This window comes from Leptonotus elevatus, chromosome 11, assembly GCF_054856555.1.
Source record: "Leptonotus elevatus isolate MCC_2025b chromosome 11, RoL_Lele_1.0, whole genome shotgun sequence".
Classification (NCBI taxonomy): Eukaryota; Metazoa; Chordata; class Actinopteri; order Syngnathiformes; family Syngnathidae; genus Leptonotus; species Leptonotus elevatus.
In genome coordinates this window covers 19,850,855-19,873,868 of record NC_141249.1, presented here as the reverse complement: position 1 = coordinate 19,873,868, position 23,014 = coordinate 19,850,855, and the positions used below count along the sequence as shown (strand labels likewise).

General features: G+C 40.2%; 2 protein-coding genes across 2 annotated transcripts; both read left to right on the top strand.

The window, feature by feature from the left end:
• Positions 1–2,294: 2,294 nt before the first annotated feature.
• artn (artemin) lies at positions 2,295–10,896 on the top strand. The gene is made up of 4 exons (XM_086089654.1): positions 2,295–2,328; positions 3,876–3,937; positions 5,210–5,384; positions 8,089–10,896. Exons 1-4 carry the CDS (start codon positions 2,298–2,300, stop codon positions 8,493–8,495), a joined length of 675 nt encoding a protein of 224 aa, XP_085945780.1. The 5' UTR covers positions 2,295–2,297; the 3' UTR covers positions 8,496–10,896.
• Positions 10,897–13,220: 2,324 nt separating this feature from the next.
• rad54l (RAD54 like) lies at positions 13,221–22,402 on the top strand. The gene is made up of 17 exons (XM_086089104.1): positions 13,221–13,466; positions 13,561–13,641; positions 14,204–14,320; positions 14,403–14,463; positions 15,168–15,303; positions 15,399–15,468; positions 16,109–16,397; positions 17,495–17,619; positions 17,701–17,851; positions 18,792–18,918; positions 19,017–19,091; positions 19,788–19,918; positions 19,999–20,109; positions 20,174–20,376; positions 21,523–21,702; positions 21,781–21,944; positions 22,126–22,402. Exons 1-17 carry the CDS (start codon positions 13,464–13,466, stop codon positions 22,328–22,330), a joined length of 2,229 nt encoding a protein of 742 aa, XP_085945230.1. The 5' UTR covers positions 13,221–13,463; the 3' UTR covers positions 22,331–22,402.
• The last annotated feature ends 612 nt before the right edge of the window (positions 22,403–23,014 follow it).

Sequence of the window (23,014 nt, the reverse complement as noted above, 5' to 3'; positions counted from 1 at the left end):
AACAGAGGGCGCTACAACCCCAAACTGTCAGTTCATCCTTGCTCACATTTTTTTTCTTGCTCACATTTCTTCATGTAGAACTTTATTTTCAGTCAATTTAGTTTCAATGAAATTGCATCAAGTGCTGGAGTGGGTCACATCCGCTTAACCAACTGTTGCTCTCTAATCCCATCAGGAAAGAACAGTTGCGAATGAGAATCCTTTTTAGTCAACCGAATGTTATTCTAATAATGTCAGTCATCTAAAGATGGAGTCACAGGTGACGCACGTCAGGAATGCAGCATCGCCGAGAACAACAGACGTATAGAAAGTTCCGCAAAAAGTCCATAGCGGCAGAGCAGGTGTCCTCTATTAAAAGAAGCTCCTTGACCCGGCCGCTGTTGTCAAACACAAAGGAGGCTTCAGCTTCAGCTTTGGTGGTCTGAACACCGATGGAGCTGCCTGGCCTGGCCTCGGCTCAGCTTTCATCTGGCCAAGGTGTTCATTCATTCAGTCATCCCGGAGACGGAGACGAGGGGGTTCCCATATGGGCCTGTCGTTGAACTTGCTTGGCTATATTGCTAAGCTAATGTTTCATATTGTGCCAAAACGCCCCTATTTAACGTCCCATGTTATATATACGGACATATATTCGGGTACTGTATAACGAAAAACGGTTTGAATCGGAAAATCGGTTTTGTAAGCCGTTTTAGAGCATTTGGAAGGCTGTTTCAAACCTCGGATATTGTGTAATGTAGTGACAACATAAGGACGGAACCCAATCAATTAAACAACACAGGTTAGATTCAAAACATTGTTTCTTGACAAACGAAGCTTCATGAAGCACTTGCGATATTTTCTTTACTCCTCTAGAGGGTGCTCTTGGTTTAAAGAAAGACTAGTGCAATGACATGAATAAAATTTCCATCTTTAAACCAATAGTGCCATCTAGAGGAGTCAAAAAGTATTACAAGTGCTTCATGAAGCATCGCTTGTCCATCACTACTTCACCCCCCCCCCCCAGTAAATACAGAAAAGACTAGGGACTAAAAATCCACACATATTTAATGTCTAATTGATTTACATGGAAGAAAAAAAATATTTGATGAGTTATAGTAAGCTTTTTTTTTTTTTTGGAGTTATCTAGACTCGAGGGAATTCACACCAATTTGAACTTTGTCAAATTTTTACGTTTTTGTCATAGGGTAAACATCAGCGTTTAACGATGCATCAAAAAAAAAAAAAACACACACACTCATTGCTTGCCAGAGCATCAAAAAATATTTGCATCCGATACCATTTTGGTTTGGACAGATAGACAAGGCGAAATTGTAAACGTTGTGAGATTTCATGAGGGTCATCGGAGCCTCTCCGGATTGTGCCTTAGATAGTTGTTCCACCTGCAGGTTTGGGCCTCTTGTTGGATTTCCATTCAGGGGGGTTCAGCGTAGTGTCAACAAGCCCCTGGGGTGGTCCTCGGCGAGCCGGCCGACGACCTGCTGAGGGTCGTCGGCCCCCCACACGTGTGGAGGTGCGCTGACAACTACTGACTGTTGTCATGTTTGGAGAAGCAGATCCAGCGCTGGATAGCAGACGAAAGAACTGTTTACCCAGAGTAGTACTACAGTACTAGAGTCACGAATATTTGTTGTTTTTTGCAGAGGATAAAGAACATATGACTGTGAGTAGTTTTATATCATACAACGCGTGACCAAATGCCCTGTGGACCGGTAGCCGGTGGTTGGTGACGCCTGACCTCGAGGACTAATTACTTTTTCTCCGGCCTGGCCAGGATTCTTTCCGTGGCCTGTCGCCCGTCACGCTCCGGCTGACTCGCCCCATACAAGGAAGCTGCCGAGGCTTTGAGGCTTTGAGCAGCAAAATCAGGAGACTTCAGAAGATTCTGCACGACTTTGGAGTCCATCTTGATAAAAGATGAGCGCATGTGATTTTTATTTTTTTTTCCAGACACGCAATATTTGTCTACTTGACGGAGGAACAGAAAAAGTGTGTATACGAAACTGACAATTTTGTTATGGTTGAAAATATTTTCTATCTATCTATCTATCTATCTATCTATCTATCTATCTATCTATCTATCTATCTATCTATCTATCTATCTATCTATCTATCTATCTATCTATCTATCTATCTATCTATCTATCTATCTATCTATCTATCTATCACGCATGCGTGCCAGCTGCACGACCCATTTGGCCTCTGCGCGCGGCCACGCGACTGCGAGGCGCACGCGCACGCAGGCAGCGAAGGCTCACGGGAGCGAGCACGCACGCGCGCGGCGATTCGGAGCTGCGTCCATGATCTGCGGGAGCGGGAAGGTGCGGACAGGTAAGACGCCGATTACGCCGACGCCATAAACGATGCCAAATGACGTCATCTCATTCTAGAACATGCTTGTGTAAAGCTGGAGGACGTTGTCGGAGCAGTGGAACGTTCTCGTGACGCGTTACTTCTGGGACCCGAAATGGGTCACGTGGGGCTTTTTATGCGAGTTGCTCGACTGTCAAAAGTTAAATGGTGAAAAGTGTTTTATCGCTTTTTGATTGAGGAGGAAAGAAGTCCAATCTTTTTCTGCACGTGCAGGCCTACCTAATAAAGTGGCCTCTCTTGATTAAAGGAGTACCGGTAGTTAATTATTCTTAAGCTATTTCAAGGTTTTTGTGTTCGATTTTGCTGTTTGAAATAATTATTATTACTATAAACAACATTCAATGCACTGTATGTTTCGCTAACATATTAATTCAGACAATTATATTAGTGCTTTGCAAACTTTGCAACCAATACATTTTTTTTTGCTCCCCAAGTAGCACCAAAAGAAAAAGAACATAAGACTCGATTGAAATGTGAAATAGATTTTGTTCTTAATGGTTAAAATCAAACAGTTGTGTATGTATTAATTTGTCCTGTATACTTGAAACGTTAAATAGGGAAGACTCGGGCTTGGTGTCACACTTTTTACACACTTAAATGTATTTCTTGGAATCAATATATCATATATAACCAAATTGTGCACCGAATAAAATACCAAATTCTCAGGTACATATTTTGTATTCATGTTCATATTTTGTGTCAGTGAGTGCAAAGAAATCCACAAAAGAGTGTCAACACGTTGCCCTACCATGGGTAAGTTGTCTCATTTTATGGGATAGAACGTCACGCTGGATTTTGCAACTAATTGCTGTTCTTCTTTTTTGTGCTTAAAAGTGAATATTGAAAATGTTAATCACTGAGCTTGAAAAATGTGTTGAATAAAGGTTAACATAAAATATTGAACATGCACCGGATTATCGATTTTTGTCTGTCACTGAGCGGCGAAAGTTTGAGTGTTTGCCAACGTAGTAAATGTTTGTTCTTCGTCAGTGTTCGTTCGAGGTTGCAAATGGTCGCAAAGGTGTTCGCCGAAAGTTTTAATGGGGGCACAAAAAAAAAAGAAAAGGGGAATCTACTAATGCAAGAGACATTTATACAAAAAAAAGTTACATTTATCCTCATAAAACAAAAAAAATTGTCTTAACATTACAATTTTATTTTTTTATGCAATTGTATGTATGAGCCTGCCCCCTGGTGGCCAAAAGTGTGCACATCAAACATGAAATCGTGATGCGCATACTGTTGAATTCTTTACATTTGATTCAATAATGTTACATGCACACGCACAGTATATGTGTGCTATTTTTTTTTTTTATAAAAAAAAATTGTTGCTGTTTTTGGGGAGGCTGGAACAAATTAATGACATTTCCATTCATTTCAGTGAGGAAAGATGATTTGAGATGCAGAACGGGCGAACTCTCACCAATGCCCGCGTGTCGTAATTCCGAGGAACACCGGCGGCATTCCCTGCCCTCGTTATGATTGACGTTATTTTTGTCTTTCAGATGGAAAACGTTGGTGGAGGCACAAAGCCTCACACGGTCGGCATCAGCCCAAGAACTGGAAGGTCAGGAATACGCGCTGGCCAATTGGACACGCTGCAGCCTTGTTTGTCAAAGTGCAATTGAAAAAATATTTTCGTGAGATATATTTGTATTTTAATGAAAAAAAAACAGTTGGGAATAAAATTGCAACCTAAGAGAAAAAGTAGCAATGTGTCGAGAATGGTTTTAGTTTCCGAAAAAAGTTGTAGTTTTAATATCACAATTTACAAAAACAAAATTATGTAATGCTATGCAGGTAGTCATATTTCACCATAAACAGTTGAAAAGTGTTTATGAATAAAATATAAAATATTTTATGAAAAAAGTCATGGCAGATCACAATTTACAAGGAAAACATTGTAATGTTATGCGATTAGGGATATTTTACAATAAAAAGCCGCCGTGTTGAAAATTAAGTTATATTTTTATATATAGTCATTGTAATGTTATGCGAATAAACTCACAATTTATGAGAAAAATGGCATATGTAAAGTGGCAACATTACCATAAATTTTACAAGAAAAAAGTACAGTGTGTAATGCCACTAAAATAATTCATAATTCATAATTGATGTTAATTTTTGTTGTAACGCTAGGAGACAATTGTCGTAGTAAAAAAAATAAAATAAAAACAAACTGGCAAATTTGTAAGAATAAATACGTTGTGTATGAGGAAAAATCACCATGCAAATAAATGAAAGTTACATTTTACACAAACAAAGATAAGTGAAAAAAAACGTGCGTGAATTATTTCACATACAGTAGAACAGCATGAAGCATCGTTTCCATGACGATGAGGCCGCAGAGGCGCTCGCTTCAATAGCCGTCGTGAAATATTCAGCGGGAGCGAGCGACCACGTGTCCGGTGACAATTGAGCGGCTGCACTTTCCACCATGTCTAGTGTGTCACACACGTAAACGCACGCTAAACACCACCGCCATGCTAAATGCTAAACTCCGCTTTTGTGATGGCGTCACGGAAAAAGCCAAAGAAAAAGCAAAACGTGTGGCTGAGTACATTTTTGCTTTTTAAAATAGAAATGTGTATGAAAAATGTCCAATTGTTTCATCAAGTTGGAACATATTTCCACCAATTCTAATTTGGTCGCTACATCTTTAATCATTCGTTTAAAAATAAATCATTGTGTCTGTTAGCATCCACTGTTGTGAAGCTCAGATTTATGGTCGTATCTCGGGTGACGAATCAGCCAAGTGACGGCTTGCATGTCCACAATCTTGTCCAATCACGTGTCTTCACTGCTATCTCTTCACGGGCATCCATTTTGTTTGTGTCAGGTGATGCTGTGGCTGATGGCGGCGTTGCTCGCCCTGGCGGAAGACGTGTTGTCTGAGGACGACGGTCCAGAGAACCAGCTAGACCCGCGCCGGCGCGTCCTCGGGCGGCCTTCTTGGAGGCCACCTGTCCCTGAGACCCAAGACCACGTCGCCCCCCTGTGGCCAGAATCCTTCGGTAGGACCTTTTCATCTTTCAACTACAATTCCACGGAAGAATACGAAACATGACGTGCTTTCATGCAAACTCCTGGAAATGAGCAAAATGGCCGACTCCGAATATGTTCTTGTGTTTGGATAACGATAACGACGGTCACCCAATTTTGTGTCGATGAGTTGGAAGTGGTGTCGGGGCTTCTAACTTACCAGGGGGCGCTAATGAGCACAGTAGCCGTGGCTTCGGCCTTCGACTGGCTGCTTCTTTCACCCGTTCATCCAACTCCGATGCTAAGCTAACCGCTACAATGCGCTGGCACATGGGAGCATCTTAATATAGTCCAGTTACAGTATCTGGACCTTCTCAAGGCCGAGCTTGGTCACCGGAGCCCGGGTAAAAATAAGCCGTCCGACCACGCAGCATCCTTTTGAAAAAGCACTCAAACACTCCATCATCAAGATAAGTACAGTAGACCCCCACTATTAGAACCGGATGAGCTTGTGAATAACGAAAATCTGCATATAATTGAAGTCCATTATAACTGCATTGAAAAAAAAAAGTTTGTTTGTTTTTTTTTTACCCGAAAAGTTCTTGAACAAGCGGGGATATATATCGCCAATGAGTGCTTCATTTCTACACTACAGTGCTGCCTTGAGATACGAGTCACCCGAATGACCTGCTTTGACTTGAGAGCAGATATTTGAGATAAGCTGGTGCGCAGTGAACTCAACGAAAGTCACTTAGCGTTACACGTGGTGTATTTAAATCGATCACATAGCTTAGCCCGTCACGTCAGCTAGCTTAATGCTATAAAACAAATAGCATCGGTGTGTGGTGACAAACAGTGGAGCAACACCCTTCACGTCACGGGGGGGATTAGGACCCGGCATACTGAGTCGCTTGTGACCGTCTGTATTATACTGCCCCCAGGTGGCCATGAAGACGCCGCCGTATTAGATCCAAATCAATCAATGCAGTGAAACGATTTCTAACGATTAACATGGTTCGTGTTTATAGTCACAGCTCGCCGAGCGTGACGTGTAACATGAAAATATTTCTGTGTAATTATGACATTACGCGCGTGTGTGTGTGCGTGTCTGAACGTGGCTTGGCGAGCCAACGTGGACGAGTTGTTCCCCTGGGGAACATTTCGACGAACGTGTGCCTGCTGCCTGATTACAGTACGAAGTCTTCCTGCCGTAAACACGGAGGCATGAACTGACAAGCAATGCCGTGTGGCTCGGAGAGAAAGTGAAGCATTGGCGGTACTGTGGCGAATTATGGTTATTGAATATTTGCGCGGATAATAACACGGTTGGTTTGCTGATCCTTTTCCGGAGGTCCCTGAAGTTGTTTTTTTTGTCTTACTTTGTCTCTTAGTTGTGCTCATAAGTTGACATGCCCTTGGTGTATGTCATGTTAGGAACACAGCTGTACATGTGCAAAAATGCAATGTTTCTTAACTCGTTCACTGCCATTGACGGTTATAGACGTCAAAAATTCATTTGAACTATTTCTATGAGTTAATTTTTTCCCCACTTTTGTATGAAAACCTAGAATTGTTTTTATTGTTAATTTAGAACAGATATAACATTTGTGATTAATCATGAGTTAACTCACAATTAATTACAATTTTAATCGCCTGACGCTCCTAATTTTTAATTGTAATTAATCGCATGACTTCAATAGTTAACTCACGATTAATCATACATTTTATATCTGTTCTAATTGTACAATAAAATTGTTTTTCTAGGTTTTCATACTCTTGTTAACAAAAGTGGATTCTTTTTTTTAGCTAATAGAAATAGTTCAAATGAATTTTTGACGTCAATAGCCGTCAATGGCAGTGAATGAGTTAATGACACAAATAGTCTATGAATCATCACCAAAATGCATCATTTCTACTCATGTCTACTTCAACCTCTGAAAATATAAAAAAAACAATGGCCACAGTATTTGAGATTTTATGGGCATTAAGCCTTTTTCTCACCTGTGCTCATAAGTTTACATACCCTATGAGTGCAAAAAAATATTATTTTTTTGTGCATTTTAATGTATAACATTTTGAATTATTTTCATTTCATTTTCATTAAATATTTTGTAAATAATGTTCATAATTTTATTAACATTTTTTAAATATTTAATTGATAATTTTTTTTCCTGTTGTTGTTCCTAATGTTTGTTCCAGTTTCCACCCCCCCCCCCAACACTTTCCTTCTTTTTTTTTAACAATTGCCTAGTGTTCATTTCCAGTAAATTATTTTATCATTAGTTTTTGTGTATTTTTTTGTACAATATTATGTTCTAATAATTTTGCTTGAATTTGTTTAGTTATGTATTATTTTCTTTAAAAAAATACGGTTGTCATTTTTTCCCCAACATTTTTTTTCCATTTGTCTAGTTTGCGTTTCAATTATTTCAGTGTTTCCCACACCATGTTAATACTTGGGCGGGCCACCCAAGTAAACTGGTTTGCCGTCACAAATCTGTGGGAAACACTATATTTCCCCAAATTCATTCTTCGAATATTTGTGTATTTTTACCTCGCATTACAGTTTGAGCACTCGATAAAGTGTACCTAATGGTTTGTTATGATTGGCTCTCCTGCCTCCCTGCATTTGGGTCCTCCACTCCGCAACGTGAGTTTTGGCTTGTGCCACCATTTTGCCGACTCATCGTGCCGTGCAATGTTGAAACTCAAAGTTCGCCTATTGTGCATTTTCAGAAACATGGAGGCTGCTCCAGGACGTGGACGCCGCTCAGAGCCGGTGGCGCCGCTCCCCTCGCGACATCAAACCTTCGACATCCCGGAAGAAACCGAAGAGGCCCAATGGCGGCTCGCAGTGCCGCATGGAGAAGCGGCAGACGCGCGTCCGCGAGCTCGGCCTGGGCTACGACTCGGACGAGATCGTCCTGTTCAAATACTGCGTGGGCTCGTGCCGCGCCGGCCGCAGGAACTACGACCTGGCGCTGGGTGCCCTGGTGGCGCGCGGGGGCATCGCGGCCCGCAAGGTCAGCGGCCACCCGTGCTGCAGGCCCACCCGCTACGAGGCCGTCTCCTTCATGGACGCTCGCGCCATGTGGCAGACCATCCGCTGGCTCTCGGCCGCCGAATGCGGCTGTGTCGGTTGACCGATCGCTTTGACGATGTCGTGATGTCACCGTGAGGACTCGCCGGCGGCTTGGCGGCTCGCTCGAGGTGGGCGAGCAGGGGATCTGAACCGGAACCTTCCCGGTGGGAAGAACCAGCGCCGAGATTGCCCCCAAGAGAGCTTTTTTGGAAGATGCGCATTTTGTTGTGGCTCAAAAGAAGACCCTCTTCAGGGGAAGTCCTTCGGACTTGTGCAGATTGGAGCAAGTACTACATCTGAAAAGTTCCTGGAACTGATGATTGCCAACTGGTAATTTTGCTTATTTGACGACACCGCTAGGTGCCTTCAACGGATGTTTTCAGAGCAGCCAATCGCACATTGCCAGCAGTTGAAATTCATCGTAGAGCAGCATCAGAAATCTCCTGGTGAAAAACAGACAAAACGTATATAACAAGTACGTAGACGAGTATACCCGTCAATGGCAGAGAATAACACTTTTGGGCATAGTAACAAATATCTCAAGTATCAGCTGTTCGTCTGTTACCTTTTGTAGGCCCCCCCCCCCTTTTCACACTGCTGGCGTATACCTGGCCGGAGTAGGAACGTCAGTTTTCTAACTTTGAGCCAGTTGTTATAAAAATCCCGTTCACAGGCTTCTGCAGCCACAAAGCGGAAAAATGGCGCCACTTTCATCTCTATTGCGTTTCGTTTGAACGCCACCTAAAGAGAATGGACGTTTTCTCCCTTCAACGGCTGCATCAGAACCAGAAATGTGTGCTTGATCAGCTTTCCGAGTCTTACAAAAAAAGACGAGGCAGATTTATTTATATAGCGTATTTCATAAACAAGGTAAATCAATGTGCTTATAATAATTGATTATACAACATTTAAAGGCATTTACCAAAAAAAACAAAAACAAAGTAAATACATTAAAAGTAGTTTACTAAAATTAGTAAAAGAATGTAAGGCGCAGGAACAAGATTTTGGAAAAATTTATTATTGAGAAATGCTTTTTAAAAAAATCATAATTTAAAATCTGGATTTAAAAACATTTACACCTGACTTAATTTACATCTTATTCCATTTGCGTGCAGCACAACAGCTAAATGCTAATTCACCATGTTTACTTTGAACTCTGGCTTCTACTTCTTGACCCAAGTCTGCTAACCTCAGAACCATACTGGTTTAAGAGTCAATTGGCATTTCTTTAACTCATTCACTGCCATTGACGGTGATAGACGTCAAATATTAATTTTAACTATTTCTATTAGTTTAATTTTTTTTCCATTTTTGTTAACAAGAGTATGAAAATTTAAAACAGATATAAAATTTTTGATTAATCATGAGTTAACTCGTGAAGTCATGCAATTACTTGCTGACACCTAATTTTTATTAATCTTTTCTTTTCTTTAATCGCGTCAGGCGATTAAAATTTTCAATTGTAATTAATCGCATGACTTCAATAGTTAACTCACGGTTAATCATAAATTTTATATCGGTTCTAAATGTACAATAAAAAAAATTCTAGGTTTTTATACTCTTGTTAACAAAAGTGGGATTTTGTTTTTTAAACTAATAGAAATAGTTCAAATGAATTTTTGACGTCTATTGCAGTCAATAGCAGTGAATGAGTTAATATTGAGTTAATATGAGTTAACCCAAAAAGACGATGGTTTGAGCACATTCAAGACCAAAAACACTTTGCAGACTTCTTTCCTGCTTTTCCAGACCGCAGTCAAATGTTTACCGCCAAGGTCAAGGTAAACATGCCACTGTCATATCTCGCACGCACACGCACGGGCCGCCACAGTAGCCTTGTTTACACGATGACACGGTGTTGTGGGATGCCAGGACAAATATAGACGTGAGCCAAGCGTTCTTCAAAGTGACGGCTTTTCAACACGCCGTTTAATTTTAGATGCGCTGGGACGCGACACCATTAACAAGCGTCGTCTTCGCAAACAAAGAACGCCGCCGCCGCCGCCGACGTTCGCGCAGCCACGCTTTTGCGCATCCGGAAATCACGCTAGGAGATTTAGGATTCACAACAGGTGTCAGCCAAAATCACAGTTTAGCTCGCAACTTGGTGTTAAGATTCACATTTGGTCAGTATTTAAATCGCTAATACCATCTTAAATATTTTTTCTTTTTTTTAAGGAAAGTGCAACTTCTTTTCATGAACAATGCAGAAAAGTGCAGCAGTAACGGTTGGAGTTGTCTGGTTATAAATACATTCATGCCTTAAATCTTTTCTTTTTAGGAAAGTGAAACATTAATCGTTTGTCTTCTTTTAAGGAAAGGAACAATGCAGACACGTGAATCAGTTTGATCTGTGTGAATTATTATGTTGTAAAAAAACATATTTAGCCTTAACTTACATATTACATCTTAAATCTTTTCTTTTTAGGAAAGCGCAACAATTTGCCTTCTTTTTAGGAAACAAAAAATCCAAACAAGTGCAACAGTAACGGTTTGAGTTGTCTGGTTATAAATACATTCATGCCTTAAATCTTTTCTTTTTAGGAAAGTGAAACATTAATCGTTTGTCTTCTTTTAAGGAAAGGAACAATGCAATCACGTGAATCAGTTTGATCTGTGTCAATTATTATGTTGTAAAGAAACATATTTAGCCTTAACTTATATATTTCATCGTAAATATTTTCTTTTTAGAAAAGTGCAACAATTTGCCTTCTTTTTAGGAAACAAAAAATCCAAACAAGTGCAGCAGTAACAGTTTGTTAGGTATACCTTGAGAATGTCAATAGCATTCAAATAAAAAAAAAAGTCTTTGTTGGGAAGTGCAACAGACATTGTTAACTTTCTCTCTCTCTCTCTCTCTCTCTCTCTCTCTGATCACCGATGGCCTCAAAAACATGTACTGTATAAACTCCTAAATCTTTTCTTTTTGTGAAAGTGCCTTAGTGGTGCTCGCATGAAAACAGATACAACTTTCAAACTATTTTGGGATTTTGTTTTCATGCAGATGATCTTATCAACAAAAAATAGCTCACAGAGAGAACACCTCGTTTTTGCTCTCAAGTCACAACTTTCCATGTACTGTATCTTTAAGACACTCAAGGAGAAAAAAAGCCTCAGGAAGATTGTTTGATCATGTTTCACATTGTTTGAAGTCATTCTCGTCTTACAGCATTTCTCCCCTTTTAACATCCGATATATGTTTTACTTTGTGTTTTCATCGCTTCAATCTGTCAAAATGGAGCAAAAATGTCATTCTTGAAGGCCCTGTTATTTAGTTTCTAGTCAGTCGTTTGTCAAATGTAGAGTTGTGTAAAACAGTTTTTTTACGCTGAGCTGGCCTGAATACTTTCATAACGTCTTAAAAATGAACATAGTGGAGAAAGCTGCTGCGGGATGCTATGCATCACCTCGACTTTTACTGTAAATAAAACATATTTATTCTTTAAATTATTTTATTTATTCGCTATTTGCATTCACCGTGACTGCAGGATATTTATGAGTCACATATGATATACAGTATTTAGCTTCTTTTTTTTTTTTTCCCCACCCGACTTTTTTTTCATCAAAATGAAATACATTGACAGTTCTGAGATGCGTCACAAACTTTGTTTTTCCACTTGAGCTTCACTTGAGTGTGAAGAAGTCACCTTCACGAATCCCGATCGTGTGCAGACGTGTTGTACTTTATTGGACTGTACGTGAAATGTCAACACAGTAACCCATTAAGCGAATAATAAAAGCAACCCATAAATCAGTAATTATTGTTTTTGTCTACTAATTCATCTGAGTCATTTTATTGCAAAGGAAATTGTTTTTGGGACTGGACAATGCATTCTTTCGTAATATATAATGCATTTTAATGCCTATTTTTGTAACTTTTGTACACATTTTGTACACAGTAAAGTATTTTAAAAGTGTTCTAGTGATGGTGTTTTTATTTCTTGTTTATGACTGCTATTTCTATTTGGTCGGAAATATGTTTGTGGAATGGTAAAATGTACCTATTGTTATTTTGATGTGATTATTGTTTTATTCTAGATCAGGGATCACCAATTGTGGCGCCCGCGAGCACATGGTAGCCCCCATAGACCACATGAGTAGCCCGCGATGATGGGACATTGTGATCAGCGTCTTCTCATAAATGAGTATCACCCATTTTTAATTTGAACAAAACACTATTAAAGGTCATTTGAATATTTTTTATTTTTTTATTTCAGAAGTGCATATCAAACTGGTTGCCAATCCCATTAATCAGTGCCCAGGAAATAATTATCTTTCAAAAAAGGATGGTGCTGACCCTGTTGTGTGTGTTTCTTCATTTAGAATATCAGTTGGGTAATTCATATTGATAGATAAATGACTGAAAGTTTTTGTCAATTAAATTCTGGACAATGCCGACATCTAGTGGATAATCTCAAAAAACTACCGACTCACTAGGTTCCCGTAGAAAACTACTTTTCAAGAATATATATGATTGAAAACAGTCACTTATACAAATAAAGTGGAAGGAATATAGTAACACTTTGTTTATTCCTACTTCCGGCTTTATTAAATACGTAAGACCAAGGGCGTGCCATCTTGATTTTGACAAGGGGGGGTTTCCCGGGATGAACCATTAACCACATCGTGATTAAACTGAGATTGGTGAAGAGAGACGTGACCCTCCAGCTTATTTGTCTGTATTAAAATCCTAACAAAAATGTTGGTTTGAATGAACGGCACTCTACAGTACATAATGAATTAAAAGAGAAAGTGTGTTTTTCCCCTTCGCGCATGCCGTAGTTGCTTAGCGCGCTGTTTAAGAGTGCAGCGCCGCATTCATAAGTAAGCCCTGTCGTTGGGTTCCGTACTCGCACGTTAATGTCTATAAAAAATCAGACATTCTTTTTAAAAGTCAAGTCAAACGTTGATTTTGGGGCTCAAACGTCTCATTTGGAGGCTCGTCGATGCGCTGGCAAAGATGCTAGCCGGCTAAGTTACAGCCGAAAAGCGACGACGACGACAAGACAACAGCGAGAGAGAGAAAAACATGGTAAGCTCCAAAGTATAATGTGTTATGATGAACTACCGCTAAAAGTCTCCAGTTGACATGTTTGATTTTGTCTGTTTGTTTTGCGGCCACCCAGAGAAGAAGTTTGGCTCCCAGTCAGGTGGCCAAACGGAAGCAAGCCGAGGATGATGAGGACGAAGAGTGGACGTGTGCGGCGGTCAGTTAGCTCGTTGCCACTAAAGTTTAGTTCAAAAAGCTAAATATTATTACACTGTGGTGAATTGATGCAACCTATGTCAACGCAATGAACGATGTTTAATCGTACCTAGTTCTACGTGTTACACCCCCCCCCCCCCCCTCTCTCCCAAAACCGTTAGAGAACGTTTAGGAAACGCTGCGACTTTGAACAATTCCTGGCGTGAATACAACGTTCGCTAGTGTCGCAAACGTTCTATTTTTTTTGCATTTCAAATGATCCCAAAAGAGTAATCTTCCTAATTAAGCAACAACAACAACAAAAGCTTTGAAAATCCAACTCAACGCAAACAAATGCAATCATTGCAAAGGTTAAAAAAACACACACAATTGCAACAAGATGGCAGCAAAGCACTACGTTTCTGTAAATCAAGCTGCCCAACTGACTTCATCATAGTTCCTTCATATCTTCTCATCTTCTCTACAAAGGGTATCTTGCTACTGACGTGCTAAACGTGTGTTTCTTTTAATGTTGGATAAAGATGTGCATGCACTGAGCGACATTTGTGATCGACTGTCCACAGTGGAAAAAAAGAAGTAAAAGCGGCCAGGCGGAGAATCGACCAAGTCCCGTGTCTCCGTTCAGGAGGCCGCTGACGCAGCTCAACGTTCGGCCCGCGTGCCCTGACGGCAACAAACACGTGCGTGAAGATGTGCCATTAACTTGAGCAGAGATTTTGAGTTGAATTGCATCCTCACCTGATGGAAATCTTCTACCCGCAGGAGGAATTTATTCGCCGGATCCTTTCCAAGCCATTTAAAGTTCCCATCCCCAATTACACGGGTGAGGTTTTGAGCAACAAAACTTTTGCAGTACGCAACATATCTGATGAAGCCTTAGCCTTCGCTTCTAGGAATTACAAGTGGTATATAAAGTTCTTGGAACTTAATATGACAGAAGACGTTTTAATATGCGTAGTCGATTCTCATTTAGTACGATTCAGAATCGATTTTAAATGTCCCAGGATCAATTTTATTTAAATTATTTTCTACTGTCTTCCCTTTGTTTGTGTGTGCCTTTTATTGGGAGCGCTGTTCATGTTGTACCAGATTTGGCCACTTGGGGGCAGTGTGGTTAAACGCGGTCTGATACACTGTTAAGTTGTAGCCACATTAAAGAGTAGACGGAAAAAGTCACAATCAAGTTATTCCAATAAAAGTTGTTTTTTTGCAGCGTGGAGCCGTTCTTTTGAGTGATAAAAGTAGCGCGAGTAGCGCGCTAATTAGCATTAGCGAGTCAGACTGGAGTAGATCATTACGATTCCTTGCACATCTATAGATTGAAGCAAAAATCATTGCCAATCGAAAATAGATTCTGAATCGAAACCAACAAAATTTATCGAGCCAAATAGATGAGAATTGTGTCAGTGTCCCAATACTTACAGACCTGACTGCGTATCATTAGCTTTAGCAGTTAGCACGAAGCTACCACCGTGGTCCTTTCCCAGACAGAACTTACAAACCAGTTTTCTTTTACGTGTTCCGCAGGCCCTCTGGGCATCCGAACGCTGGGCCTGAGGCGATCCGGAGTGAGGCGGGCGCTTCACGACCCGTTTGCCGACGACGCCCTGGTTCTGTTTGAGCCCGAGACGCTGAGCGCCCACGATCAGCTCACAACAGACAAGTAGCAGCACTCTGACTTTTTAAAACGGATAACAATTGCCACAATTTCATCGGTTCACTTTGTTGTCACTTTTTTTTGTTTTTTGTTTTGCGCAGGGACAAGATTCCCGTGCACGTGGTTGTGGATCCGATCTTGGGGAAGGTGCTCAGGCCTCACCAGAGAGAGGTCAAATCCATTTCATGTCATTAAAGGATTGTTTTTATCTTATCTTAAATCAGGTTTTATGAGGGAAAAAAATCTAATTATTTAATATGAATATTTAATTAATATTTTAAAAAAAATCATTTTTGGTCCTTTAACACTTACAATAACTATGATTTTGAATTACAGGCAGAATTGAAACTTAAGCCAATCTTTTTATTTTATTTTAATTTTTTTATGAAGTTTCCCTTCAAGAAAAGAGTGTCCACATTCATGCAAACATGATAATCCGCCATTGTGGCTGTAAATGTCAACAATGTTGGGTTTAAAAAATAAATAAAATCGATCAATCAAATTTTCATTTTGATAACCTGATACCGTTTCATAAAACCATAAATTGATCATTTGCAGTTTAATATGTCTTTTTTCCCATAAATTAATGTGAACATAGAATTTTATTTCAAGGCCTAAATATTTTTTATTTTTTAAATAATTTTTTAAATAATCAAAATATTATTATTCTTTCAATTTTCTTGAATCTTAAAATAATTTTCTTCCATTTAGGAAAGACCTGATTTATTGCGCTTATAAACAATTTCGAATCTTAGAAGAAGAGAGTCCGAATATTTACATCAGCCGATAAATGCCAGCGTCCCAATTTCAGGGCGTGAAGTTCCTGTGGGACTGCGTGACGGGCCGCCGCATCCCCGGCTCCTTCGGCTGCATCATGGCCGACGAGATGGGCCTGGGCAAGACCCTGCAGTGCATCGCGCTGGTGTGGACGCTGCTGCGGCAGAGCGCCGACGCCAAACCCGAGATCGACAAGGCCATCGTGGTGTCGCCCTCCAGCCTGGTGCGAAACTGGTACAACGAGGTGGCCAAGTGGCTGGGGGCGCGCGTCGCGCCCGTGGCCATCGACGGAGGATCCAAGGACCACATCGACCGGCAACTGGGTAAATTCTTTGTCAGGGAGAACACTTGAATCGCAAGCAAGAATAGTTGGAGACCTACCAAATGAAAGTCTACACACCCCTGCCTGTTCAAATGCCAGGCTTTTTTTTGGGGGGGGGATACATCAGAATTCGTAGTCAATTTAAAATGTTTACGATGTCTTTTTTTATACATGGAACTAGGGCTGCTCGATTATTAAGAAAATATGAATCACGATTATATTGGTAATAATTGAACTCACGATTAGGACGATCATTTATTTTTTGGTACAAAACAAGAAAATGTTAAAATGTAAAAGAAATATTGAGACAAAATTCTTTGAAACACTATAATTATGCAAATTACATTTGCTATTTTAAAATAAAATAAGAACTCAAAATTAGTATTAAATTAGGGGGGTCAGGTGATTTTTTTTAACGCATGACTTCAATAATTAACTCACGAATAATCACAATTTTTGTTGTAAATTTACAATAAAATGTCCACTTTTCATACTGTTAACATAAAAGGGAAAACAATATAAAACTAATAAAAATATAGCTGCATCTTTTAGTCATTGATACAGTAATTTCGTAATAATTTATAAAATGTAAACTTCATTTTATGAATTATTACATAGTGTGTGATATTGATTTGTGTTGAGGTCGTTTTTCTGCCACTAGATGGCATCATTGCATTTGTAAGACATTGGTGCATTTGTCTTTTCATATAAAGAGCTATCGAATCTTTAACATGAAGTGATCTGCACATATTTAAAACTTCTAAAATACAACTTGACCCCAGCCTCCACAGATGTATGCATTATTATTAAAAGTTTGACATGGACGTGTCTGTAGCATTGCGACTGGAATTCCACAACGACAGGATTTCTGTGCGTTAAAATGTTGGCTTTAAAAGAACTTTACATCAACTCAAAATGAACGCACTCATTTTGACACCCATATTAATAATCTCTTCTCTTTTTTTTTTTTATTTTTATTTTTTTACGATTATGCTGTTTTTGTAATTGTGGAGCGTAATAATGAAAATTGTAATTGAACTTCGGTTAATTGCACAGCCCGACAAAGAACTTAAAAGTCTCTCCATCTGTCTTTCCCAGTGAACTTCATCTCGCAACGCGGCCCCCGCGCGCCGACGCCGATCCTCCTCATCTCCTACGAGACCTTCCGGCTGCACGCCGAGGTTCTGCACAAGGGCCACGTCGGACTCATCATCTGCGATGAGGTATTTGTACGCCACCTGACCGATGACGCCGCCGTTCGTGGCGCGTCACACACGCACGCTCACAGTTCCACTTGCGTGCAGGGCCATCGGCTGAAGAATTCTGACAACCAGACGTACCAGGCCCTCAACGCCATGCGTGCCCAGAGGAGGGTGCTGATATCGGGCACGCCCATCCAGAACGACCTGCTGGAGTATTTCAGCCTGGTGCACTTTGTCAACGCCGGCATCCTGGGTAAGCGCTCGCACGCTCAAAGTGTGCCCGACAGATTTCATCCTGCGCGTTTCCCTCCTCTAACACACCTGGTTCAAATGAGAATTTTTGTTTCACTCTTAATAAATAGATGACGTGCTTTAAATTTGGTAACAATTGGATTAGGGCTGCAGATAGGGCTTGGCAATATGGCCGAATTTTTTTTTATTTTTTTGCAGTCATTCAGGACGATTACGACTTTAATCGATTTTAATCAAATACATTCAGAAAACATTTACCGGTTTCATTTATTCAAAAATAATTCCTGTGCAAAAATGTTCAGACAACAATAATGTTTACTGATTCGGAGTCAGTTTTAACATAAACTTAGCATTCATAGTTTGTGCTTCAATGCCACAATTAAGGAGTTGGTAGCTATTGTGGACATGTCTTGTAAACCACTCATCCAGCATTCTGACACAAATTATAACTCACAAAAATAATTTGATGGAACAGAACATAAGAACAACAACTTTTAAAAATCCAAAATTCTATTTCACGATATAGCAAATTTTCAACGATTCGATTTTTAAACAGACCATGTATCAAATTAATTCGATTTATTGCCCAGCCCTACCTGCAGATACTAATTACTTTAATTGATTCATCTGTGTTTTTTAAAAAAAATTCAAATCCTCCCAAAAACATATACACATGTTCTATTTTAAATATTACCACGCTCCCAAAGACGCCTTTATACGTTTTTTATGTTTTTTTTATGCTAGAACATACAGAAGGCTTTGATGCAGCTTCTGACCTGAAGGGGTCTCTTAAAGCAATGTTATTACAAAAAGCGGCCAGCAGGTTGCAGCAGAGTATAATGTATAATAAAATATGCAGTACAATTGAGCACATTTCATAGCAAAAGGCAAAAATGCAGGTTCAAGTTCTGAACGGAATAATGACGCCGGCGTCACGCCAGGTACCGCTCAGGAGTTCAAGAAGCGATTCGAGCTGCCCATCCTGAAGGGCCGCGACGCCGACGCCAGCGATAAAGAACGACGGCAAGGAGAAGACCAACTCAAGGAGCTCATCAGCATCGTCAACAGGTCTTTATTTTATTTTATTTTATTTTTTTTGTCTTTCCTCCCGAGCACCCCACCTCCGCTTCGGGGTGAAAGTGGACGTGACCGTTGTGTGTCTTCAGGTGTTTAATCAGGCGAACGTCCGACATCCTGTCCAAGTATCTGCCTGTGAAGATCGAGCAGGTGGTTTGCTGCAAGTAAGTGGAATTTGCACCACGTTGCGCTCATTTTAGGACTTGCCTCGATAAAACTTGGGAAAGACTCAACAATTTGACAAGGCTTGTGAGATTATTACTTTTTTTTATTAGATTTTTAATAGGAGTGTCAAAATTAGAGTTAATTCTGAGTTAATTTAAAGTTCCTTTAATGGCCGCCTTTTACTTGGAAAGCCTGTACTGTTGGAATTCCAGTCGCAACTCAGCAGACGTTTTAACGTCAAAATTTAGCAGTAATAAATTTTAATAACAAAGTATATATTTGCGCAGACTGGGGTCAAGTCGTATTTTACAATTTTAAAAATGTGCAGAATTTCACTAGTTCATGTTAGAGTAGATAGCTCTCTGTTACTGTCTTACAAATGCAATGATGCCATCTAGTGGCAGAAAAATGACCAACACAAATCAATATCGCACTCGTTTATTTATATTTGATTTTATATATTATAAATTATTAATTGTAAATTTAGAACAGATGTAAAATTTGCGATTAATCGTGAGTTAACTATTGAAGTCATGCGATTAATTGCGATTAAAACCCCAAATTTTTAGCATGGTGTGCAACATAGCTCAGAGAGGGGACGTGGCAGTAAAACAGGCCAAAAACCCAAGGCAGAGCAAAAGGCAATTTCCATCCTCGTATGCGCTTGATGGAAATTGTAACTTGCCTCCCGTCAGGCTGACGGCGCTGCAGACGGATCTGTACAAGCGCTTCCTGCGGCAGGCCAAGCCCGTGGAGGCGCTGCAGGCGGGCAAGATCAGCGTCTCCTCCCTCTCGTCCATCACCTCGCTCAAGAAACTCTGCAACCGTGAGATTTCTTTCACACTCGCTCCCCTCAAGTGAAAAAGACGCATTGAAACTCAAACGGCGGCGCTTGTCGCGTACCAGACCCGGCTCTCATCCACGACAAGTGCCTGCGGGGCGAGGAAGGCTTCCAAGGCGCTTTGGATCGTTTCCCCGCCGGCTACTCGGTGAAAAATGTGGAGCCGCAACTGTCAGGTAAGAAGACGGCGGCGGGGCGAGCGTCGTCACGGGTGATGTCATGCGCTTCCTCCCGCCGCAGGCAAAATGTTGGTCCTGGACTTGATCCTGGCCATGACCAGGAGCAGCACCAGCGACAAGGTGGTGCTGGTCTCCAACTACACGCAGACGCTGGACATCTTTGAGAAGTTGTGCCACGCCCGAAGGTATTCCTACGTGCGCCTGGACGGAACCATGTCCATCAAGAAGAGGGCCAAGATTGTGGAGAGGTTCAACAGTCCCGAGGTAAGCGACGTTTTGAAACTCGTTCACTGCCATTGACGGCTATGGACGTCCTTTTGAATGGGCTGGCAGTGACTTAGGGAAGACCAAAACTGCCAAAATGTACAAATAAATGGATAAATAAATACATAAAAGTGAAAGCAAGAACGGATTAAAAAAAAAAAATATATATATATATATAATTCAAAAACTAAGTACAAAAATAAATCTAAATAGAAAAAATAATATTATTTATATATATATATATATATATAATTCAACAACTAAGTACAAAAATAAATCTAAATAGAAAAAATAATATTTTATATATATATATATTTATAATATATAAAATATTACTATTATATTATTTATTTCATGCTGCAGAAACCCTGTCGGCATGAAAATATTCAAATCGGGGTGGCCTCAAGCGTGGGTTTTTATTTATTGATTGTTTAATTATTTTTAATTCTATTTATATATTTTGTATTTATTTCCATTTACTTTTTGAATCTTGTTTTTTAAATTTATTTTTTACTTTTATTTATTTATGTATAGATATCTATATATTTTGTTGTTTTAATTTTCATTTATGTATTTTTTTGTATTTAATTTTTGAATTGGTATTTTTTTATATCTGTTTTTATTTTCACTTTTAGACTTTTATTTATTTATTTGTTTATTTATTTAAAATTTTGGCAGTTTTGGTCCTCCATAGTGAATGACTTACAAAGAGTTTTTGCAGTCAAGTCCAAGCAAAAAACAGAACAGCGACTCCCCCAAGCGTGTCTCGGGTTTTTATTGATTGATTGATGTTTATTTATATATTTATTTTTTGTATTTATTTCCACATTTCTTTTTATGTTAATTTTTTAAATTTCGTTTTTTATTTGACTTTTATTTATTTATGCATGGATATTTATATATTTTGTTGTTTTTATTTCCATTTATTTTTGTATTTGTATTAAAAATTTTAATTATATATTTTTTTATATCCATTTTAGTCATTTATTTATTTTTAATTTTGGCAGTTTTGGTCCTCCATAGTGAATGACTTGCGAAGAGTTTTTGCATTCAAGTCCAAGCAAAAAAAAAAAAAAAGTCAAAACAGCAAATTGTATCTCAAAAAACTCCAGAGTCAAATTTAAGATGGCGACCGTCACGTTTCAGAGCGGCGAGTTCATCTTCATGCTGAGCAGCAAGGCGGGCGGCTGCGGCCTGAACCTGATCGGCGCCAACCGCCTGGTGATGTTCGACCCCGACTGGAACCCGGCCAACGACGAGCAGGCCATGGCGCGGGTTTGGCGGGACGGCCAGAAGAAGACGTGCTACGTCTACAGGCTGCTGTCGGTGAGTTGGCGCGCGTGGCCGGCAGACGAATAAGAAGAAAGAAAAAAAAAAAGGTATATGACACCATCTTGGCCGCAGACGGGCACCATCGAGGAGAAGATCCTGCAGAGGCAGGCGCACAAGAAGGCGCTGAGCAGCTGCGTGGTGGACGAGGAGCAGGACGTGGAGCGCCACTTCTCGCTCGGGGAACTCCGAGAGCTTTTCGCGCTCAACGGCGAGACCGCCAGCGACACGCACGACAAGTAAGAATCTGCTCTCCTGACGAGTACGTCGGCACGCCAGGACGTTTGTTTGAGCTTTTGTTGTCATCCAAATCAAAGCACACAAACTTTGTTGCATCCGTAATTTTAACGTAACGGAAGTTAGCATAGCTGTTAATTAGCTAGTAGCTACATACGCGTGACTTGAAATGACTTCCCGCAGGTTCCGCTGTCGGCGATGCGTTAATGGCGTCCAGTCGCGCCCCCCCGCACCCGAGTTGGACTGCACCAGCGACCTGTCGCAGTGGCACCACAGCTGGGACAAGAAAGGCCTGAGGGACCAAGTGTTGAAGGCCTGCTGGGACGCCGCCGCCATCTCCTTCGTCTTCCACCAGCGCTCCCACGAGGACCAGAGAGGCGTCGTTTGACACCTATTTATTGCAGATTGCTTGTTTGTTTGTTTTTTTATCGTAAAAATAAAGTTTGTGTTACCACATACATTTAGACGGCAGTGCTTCTGTATTTCAAACTTTGACCATTTGCAGTTGTAATTTCACAAAACAATAGCACTTGTGTACATTTTGGCTCCTTTTTGGGTTTTGGTCCATTCCCCTGATTATACGTATTTTTGCAAATTATCCTTATTTGTGGTCGGGTCAGGTCCCTGGTGGCATTCTACTTTATAAAACTTATGAGGAAAAAAAAAGGAAATGTAATAGTTTTTGCTTAAGTTTAACTGAAATTGTGCTAACTACAATTAACAACAGTGCATCACTTAAATACTCTCCCTTCTGCTGTGCCCACCTCGGCCACCTGAGGGCAGTATAACGAAGTACATGGAAAAATGTTCGTGTAAACCGCAGGAATATTAGTTAAAGTGCTCTATAAAATTGAATAAATTGTCTATTGTCTACATGCGTTGGACCACTGTTTGTGTTCAAATATCCAAAACGGTTCTAATGGCCCCAGTGAATGCTAATAATTAGCATGTCTATGGTGTTTTCCATCACGTGTTAGCATCGGGCTAAATTGACTCTTGTGAGGCACTTATATGGTTGTTCTTTTGAATATTGTTTATTATGACAGTAAACTTCTACCCGGAGAGGCAATTA